An 8,240-nucleotide genomic window follows, 5' to 3' on the forward strand; every position below is an offset into this window, starting at 1 on the left:
GGTCAGACATGTGTGTGTGTGTATAGTGAGTGCGAGTGTGTGTGTGTGTGTGTGTGTGTGTGTGTGCGTAGTGAGTGTGCGTGTATATTGAGAGTGTGTGAGTGTGTGTTTAGTTTTAGTTTGGCACAGGTGAGAGGTAAAAACATCATAAATCCTGTCATAAATGCATAAAATGTCAAATCTAACATCTGTTTTGATCTTTTGATTTACACATCCTACGGTCATGCCAGTCAGGGGTGACAGGACCCCGGTGATGTGACAGTCAGGGTGACAGAGGGGTCATAGAGACATAAATCAGGTCATAAATCTGACCATGTACGTCATAAATCATCAATCTGACACATGGTATTGGATATAACTACTAGTGTGTGTGCGCGTGTGTTGATCCAGACCTGTGTCTGCTGCTGGATGTGGTTCTGCGTCTGTTCGTCAGTGTTTTCTTCCCCTCAGACGGATCCACCGGTGACCCTGACGAGGCTGAAGCTTGTCTCTCTAAAGTCGGAGGAACGGTGATGGCAGCGCTCTCCAGACGCTCCTGAAGCACAATACATTACTGACATGTTATTTTTAAGCCCAGGGGAGGATTTACCCATTTGGCAAAGATAAGCGACTGCCTTGGGCCCCCAAAAGCCCCCTAAAATGCGTTGCATATACGAGATGCGCATTAAGCACAGACACGCAAACGTTTACAGTGTTTATTTCCACGACAACCGTCTGCGTGTCCGAGTTGAACGTGCTTCTTGTGTATCCTGCTTATAGCAAATGAAAATATTATGCATCTGACTGCCGCACGAGCACGAGGTCTCTCTGTCCCAGCGCGCGCACACCTCTCTCTCTGCATCGGCTCAAAATAAAAGCTCTACTGCTTTCCGTGCAAATAAAAGCTTAAAGTGCAGTATGAGCGGTTTAAATGCAGTCCACATTCAAAATATTGCTTTCAAGTGTAGAAATTAGGAAAGAAGTATTGTAATTTCTCTACTGTTAGTAGTGTAAAGCAAAAATAATATCCCTATGAAATATTCATTTTTATTTATTTTACAGTGCAATTATCTGGCTACTACGGTCATTGTTGATATTATTGCTATATTCTAATTAGTTTGGCTTCCTAAAACACCAGTGTGAATGTAATTTAGACTGAGACAGTATATCACTATAACACAGTCAATTCACTGATGTTTTTTTAGTTAAGAACATGGGTTGGAGCTCTTAATTTGAACTCCCAAAGTGCACTAAATAGATTAATTTAACTTTAAGATGTACAAAATTCATTTTTTTTTTTTTTATATTTCAATAAATATCGTATCATGGATTTCATATCGCGATATTATCGTATCATGACATTTTGATATCGTTACATCCCTACTGTTTATAAAATTAAATATTGTGTCTAATATGATATAACAATCTGATTAAATCCACAAGCCTTAATTTTGTATGAAGGAAGACACAATATTGTACATTTGATGGCATTTCTTTAGTTTAAACGCTTAAATTCCTCTTGACAATTATGAGATGCAACATGAGTGATTTTTCACAATAATCCAGCTAATATATTCCTTCTACTGTTGCAGCAACTGACTTGGTTTCATTTTGTTTTCATTTCCCAGATGAACGAAGATCTCACCAGTTTGGCCATCTCTTTCTTTCTCTTCTCTTCTCGTCTCTCCTCCTCTCTCCTCTGGATTTCTGCAAGAATCTCATTTTGCTGTGGAGAGAAATACTGAAAATGAGTACAGCACTGAACAATAAATTAATATTTACAGCACTGATATCAATACCAAACACTTCAAAAAGATGTAGGTTTTTATAAAACAACAATAAAGAGCAATACTGTTGTCCCCTAAGCTGCTCTTCAATAATTCAGCAGGACGGTTTATAACATGTTGTGCAAGAGGAAGTGACACGCACCATCTGCTCTTCCTGTCTGCGGCGCTGGTCGATCTTCTGCTGCTCCTCCAGAGCCAAACGCTCCTGCAGACGCCGCTGGTTCTTCAGCATCTCCTCGTGGAAGGAGCTCGAGGGAGGAACGTTGTGCTCCGTCAGAAAACCCTGCACAAAATCTGCAAGCTCATAGATCATCACCTGAAAGAGGAAGACATGACCACACACATCATAAAACAATACCATGTCACCCATCCTGTTATCCAGCACCTTCTGAACTCTTATATACATTTGTTTATTTATATTAAAAATATATTATATTTAAATAATTATATCAACATTATTAGTTTTCACAGCATAGTAAATATATGGGCATCATACTTTTTATTATTTTTATACAATATTTCTAATATATATTCAAATAATTAATTTTGTAAACATTTTTATTTTTTACAGCACTGAAGTAAATCATATGGGCCTATTTTATTATTATATTTACATTATATATAATTAATTTTGTAAACATTACTCATTTTCCCAGTATTAAAGTAAATCATATGGTATTTCTTTATTATAATCTTAATTTTATATTTATGTTTATAGTATTTTTATTAACATTAATTTTCACAGCATTGAAGTAAATCATATGGGCCTAGTTTATTATATTTTTTACTATTTTTTTTTTTTTCAACAATATTAAGAAGAACCGTTATTAATAATTGCGTACCAATAATAATATTTTTTATTTTTTATATCTTAATTATTCCAAACGTTTGACCGAGTGTATATGCACGCATATTGAAGAAAATGGCATAGGTTTAATATCTATGTGGTATAAATGTCTGAGAGCGTCTGACCTCTCCGCATCTGTCTTGGGCCAGTTTGTCCAGCTCTTTCTGGAGTCGCTCTAGTTTGTCGTAGGACAGGCCTTTAGCGTTCTTCAGCTCCAGCTCTGGAGGCCTGATGATACACGATGAAATCACAGCCATTCACAAATCATTCATGGACTTTAAAGACAGAGACTGCTTGAACTGTGAGACAGTCATGTATAAATGGTAGTGCTGTCAAACTATTAATACGCATCGCATGTGTATGTATTTATATATACGTAATAAATATGCACAGTACACATATGTTATGTAAACAAAAACTTTTATTTTGGATGCGATTAATTGTTTGACAGCACTCTGTGACAGTTATGTGTCATTATGAGTAATATAAAGCACTGAAATAAATAAAGTAATAAATATTTAGGTAAAGTTAGTGTTAATATTACTCTTCAAAATATCAATAGATCAGTATGCATTTCTATTGAAATAATCAGATCAGTGTTAGAATGTTAATCAAAATTAATTGTAAATGTTTTGTTTGCAGGAGGTATTAACCAGGACCCAGAACAAACTGCTTGTTAATCTCTGATCATGCCATATTATCACCAAACCTTGGATTCAATGGCTTTGTCATCTCGTTTTCTCTCAGTTAGCACAGGGTTTGTTTTTTATTTGGGAACTAGTTGATCGTAGGCCTCATTGATCTGAGCAATTATTTGCATTATTTGTGGATAATTTTGTCAATGTTCACTCAAAAACTGATGTGCATGAGCTCAGATCAATGAGGTCTACAATCAGCCAGTTCTAAAAAGCTGTGCTAATTGAAAGAAAATGAGTTGACAAAAATATTAAACCCAGCAACGTTTGGTGATAATATAGCATAATCAGAGATTTACATGCAATTTTTAAAAGGCCACTCATTTTTAACGGGGAACTTTTAGCAGAGCACAAAGGTTCAAATCTCAAGGAGACTTCAAGTACATAATTATTAAACATTATTACTATTAGCCTAATAAACAGATTGATCCTCACACATCAGGATATGTCGGTGGACATTTGACCTGCAGGTCCACTGAGACGTAACTGGTCTGTCCGAAACTGAGTCCCTTCGGCCGCAGGGACAGGTAAACCTCTGGAGGACTTCTGACCTACAAAACACACCAAACACACTGGAACCGGACAGTATAACACCACATGATGCAGGGCAAACACTGAGCTCATTAACATATGACACGCCCACACACACTAATTAGCATATGACATAGGGGTGCAGGAAGTGACATGAACAACTAAATTATGCCTGTTTGTGCAAGGAGAAATATTAGAAGTGAACTGAACAGAAAAACTTATTTAAAAATTAATTTTAAAATTATTAAAAATATATTTTATTACATAAATGAAAAGGAAAAAACTAAAGCAGATGAACATATATATTTGTGTGTGTGTGTGTGTGTGTGTGTATATATATTCAAAAATTCTTATTCTATATTTTTAAATTAATGTCAATTTTATTTATTTACTAATAATTTATACATTAATTCTTTATTTCAATTTAATTTACAAATCCTAAAATTATATTTTTAATTATATAAAAAGGATAAAATAAAAACAGATGAACACTATGTGTTTGTTGTGTGTGTGTACAGGCTATATATGCATAAACAATGTGTATACATATATACACATATACATATACATATATACACACATACAGTGGTGTGAAAAAGTGTTGGCCCCCTTCCTGATTTTTTATTTTTTTTGCATGTTTGTCACACTTTAATGTTTCAGATCATCAAACTAATTTAAATATTAATCAAAGATAACACAAGTAAACACAACATGCAGTTTTTGAATGAAGTTTTTTATCATGAAGGGAAAACTAAATCCAAACCCACATGGCCCTGTGTGAAAAAGTGCTTGCCCCTTGATTGCAGTTGTTGCTGCTAAGGGTGGCCCAACCAGTTATTAGGTAATCCATACATACAAATAAAACAATACAAATAAGTTCAGAAATTAAGTTCAGTGTAATAAAGTGGAATGACCCAGGGAAAAGTATTGAACACATGAAGGGAGGTGCAAAAAGGCATGGAAAGCCTGAAATCTATCAGTAATTAGAAAGCAATCCTGTCCCTCGTCAGTGGAAATGAATATTAGTTGGTTCAGTCCCAACTGATGGCCTATAAAAAGGTGTCTCATGACCAACATGTCACGCAAGAAACATTTCATGATGGGTAAAAGCAAAGAGCTTTCTCAAGACCTTCGCAATGCTATTGTTGCAAAACATACTGATGGCGTTGTTACAGAAGGATTTCTATACTTCTGAATGTTCCAGTGAGCACTGCTGGGGCTATAATCCGGGAGTGGAAAGAACATCATTTCACCATAAACCAGCCACGACCAGGCGCTCCTCGCAAGATTTCTGACAGAGGAGTGAAAAGAATGATCAGAAGAGTTGTCCAAGAGCCAAGGACCACTTGTGGAGAGCTTCAGAAAGACCTGGAATTAGCATGTAGAATTGTAATGCCCTCAACCGCCATGGCCTGTGTGCACGCTCACCACGCAAGGCTCTATTGCTGAAGAAAAAGCATGTTCAAGCTCGTTTAAAGTTTGCTGCACAAGATTTAGACAAGCCTGTGACATACTGGGAGAATATAGACCCTCTGTTAGTACACATTGTGAGGTTTTTCTGTGGGCGGAGCTTAGGTGGTGGCAGAAAGACCCCCTGACCGCTTCACTAACGCTAGCTATGAAGTCTGTTTAGCTTGTTTTTTAATAATAACTGGAGAAATTCTGATTTTATCTGCATATGTAAGATATAGATGCACTGTCCAGGACCGCCATTGTTATTTGAAAAAGTTTAAGGGATGAAACCAGATTGGCCGCTTTCCTCAAAGGATGGAGGATCTGACAGGATAGACTCACATCTATATAGTTAAGACAAACTCACAGTGTCTATCTAGTCATGGATGTGTATATATTTACATTTCAGCAGGCAACTATTTTTACAGCTACATTATTATTCCAGCCACAATTAATCACAACAATGTATATACAATTACATATTATTCAGCATATAAATCGTCAGTTTGTTGTTTTACACGCATGCACACAGACATTATTTCATACACGACATATGAGATGCATAAGAAATCTTTAGCCAGAACAACAAAAGACAATACTTTATTGAACCTTTTCTGATGAGAAGTGTGCCAAACACCAGCATTTTTGAGATCGTTTCTGTCCAGTTTTATCTCGTTTCACCACAGCTGTCGTCAGGTTTTTGTCTGGCCCAAACACAGCCAAGGAAACTCTCAACTGGTTTCAGAGACAGGAAGTAAAGCTGCTAGAACGGCCAGCCAATCACCTGACTTGAATCCAATAGAAAATCTATGGAAAGAACTAAGATCAGAGTTCATAGAAGAGGCTCACAGAACCGTCAAGGTTTGAAGACTGATTGGAAGAATGGGCCAAAATCACACCTGAGCAATGCATGCCACTAGTGTCCTCACCAACAAAGGCTTTTGTACGAAGTATTAAATCACTTTCAGTAATACTTTTTCCATGTGTCATTCCACTTTATTACACTTGAACTTAATTTCTGAACTTATTTGTATTGTTTTATTTGTATGTATGGATTACTTGGGTTGTTAATGACATCTGGTGAAAATTTCATGTCAACAGCACCTTTAGAAATATATTTACTGAGAAAAATGGTGACGTGTTCAATACTTATTTTACCCGCTGTGTATATATATATATATATATACAGTATATTATATTAGTCAAATGATTAATCACATCCAGAATAAAACTTTTGGTTTACATAATATGTGTGTAATATGTATGTATATATATATATATACACACAAACACTATATTTAGACAATATTTACAAAATATATAGTCCATACATACACCGAGCTAATTAACATATGACACGCCCACATGTGTATATATACATCACCGTACTTCAGCAGACAGGAGAGTAACGTTAGAAAGTGAAATGAACAGCTTGTTTGTGACACTGCAAGTGAACTTATGACTGAAAACGAGCTTTTTAAGGCAGAATAGCAGCCACTGAAGTACACATACTGTTACTGAGACACATATTATGGGATGGATACCTTCCAGGGCTGTTCTGCGCGGATGTCTCTGAAGTCATCTCCGTATATCGATGACAGCGCCTCGAGCTCATTCTCCTGCTGAAGAGAGTAATCACTCATCCTGCATCCTGAGCTCAGACTCTCCTCAGCACCATCTCCGATCACTAACACGCGCTGCGAGCCCCTAAACATCACAAATAAAACTTGTCGTGTGGAGGCATGTCATCAGATCTCGCGTGGCAGCGTCTCGCGCTGATGACGTGCCCGGCGCGACCCGCGCTACGTCATGACGCCGCTGGGTGGCGCTGCTGCTCTTCGCTCTGTGAGAGACACCTGAGAAACTTTATCAACTATTTATATTTGACACCTCGATTATTATATCGTTCTTAAATTAGGAAGATAGAGAGATCGTGCTTTTACTGTGTTAAACTATTCGTGTGGAATGTACCGAGTTGTGCTTAATATTTTTCTTTTTTTTATGTAATTAAAAAATATATATATTATATTATTATTCATATAAAAAAAATTGCATAATCTTTCATAATTTTACAATAACAAATAGACATTAATATATTAAAAAAGAATCATAACTTAAGTTTTATAAACTTTTATACTATAAAATAATAAATTGGCATTGCATGAATAATTACATGACACTAGTGTTCAAATGCTTTCTTACCCTTTTCTTTTTATAATTTTTAAATTGAATTGAAATTAATCATTAAAATTGACATTAATTTACTAAAATTAATAATAACTGGTTTTGCATATATATTATAATATATATACTGTATATATATAGAGAGAGAGTTCATCTGTTTTTAATATATGTAGTTAAAAAAATATTTTTAATAGTTTTTTTTTATAATTGCTTAATGAATAATAAATTTAAATGAATTAATAAAATTACTTGAGCATTAAATTATTTTTTTGTAATTAATGGACATATTAATTTACTAAAAATGAGGTATATAAATGTGCTGTATTGGTTGATCATTGAGCTGCTGTGAATCCTGCACGCTCCTTCACTCGCCTCTATGTGCAGACAGAGCAAAACAGCTATTAATAGTCAAACTCTCAAGCCGTGGACTATGTGAAGGAGGACCGAACGCTCATAACCTACAGTGATATAAAGTGACAGACCAGACGCCTCCATCAAACTCTCATTCTGAACCACGCCAGCTTCAAAACACACACTTACAGCTATAAACATGCATTTTCTGCATAACTATTTAATACAGTTCACCCATTCTTACACTCTTGAACATGGTGAAGTGATAAAACAGTGATTTAAGATTTACATTTCAATAATATACACAAATAAATATTTTACCTTTTTTTAAAAATTTTAATATTTTAATTACACACACAAATTTATATAATATATATATAATTTTCATTTTATCTAATTAAAAATATATTTGTT

General features: G+C 35.3%; 1 protein-coding gene across 1 annotated transcript in view; it reads right to left on the minus strand.

Moving 5' to 3' along the window:
• The window catches only part of LOC306886308 (eIF-2-alpha kinase GCN2-like), a 52,118-nt gene extending 45,028 nt beyond the window's left edge, over positions 1 to 7,090 (minus strand). Inside the window, exons 1-6 of the mRNA XM_079443313.1 lie at positions 6,836 to 7,090; positions 3,744 to 3,859; positions 2,739 to 2,841; positions 1,909 to 2,082; positions 1,625 to 1,705; positions 393 to 535 (exon numbers count right to left, since the gene is read on the minus strand). Of these exons, the coding sequence (XP_079299439.1) occupies positions 393 to 535; positions 1,625 to 1,705; positions 1,909 to 2,082; positions 2,739 to 2,841; positions 3,744 to 3,859; positions 6,836 to 7,006 (788 nt within the window). The 5' untranslated portion in view covers positions 7,007 to 7,090. The remainder of the gene's footprint in view (positions 1 to 392; positions 536 to 1,624; positions 1,706 to 1,908; positions 2,083 to 2,738; positions 2,842 to 3,743; positions 3,860 to 6,835) is intronic.
• Between the last annotated feature and the right edge of the window lie 1,150 nt (positions 7,091 to 8,240).

The sequence above is a fragment of the Barbus barbus genome (genome assembly GCF_936440315.1).
Source record: "Barbus barbus genome assembly, chromosome: 20".
Classification (NCBI taxonomy): domain Eukaryota; kingdom Metazoa; phylum Chordata; class Actinopteri; order Cypriniformes; family Cyprinidae; genus Barbus; species Barbus barbus.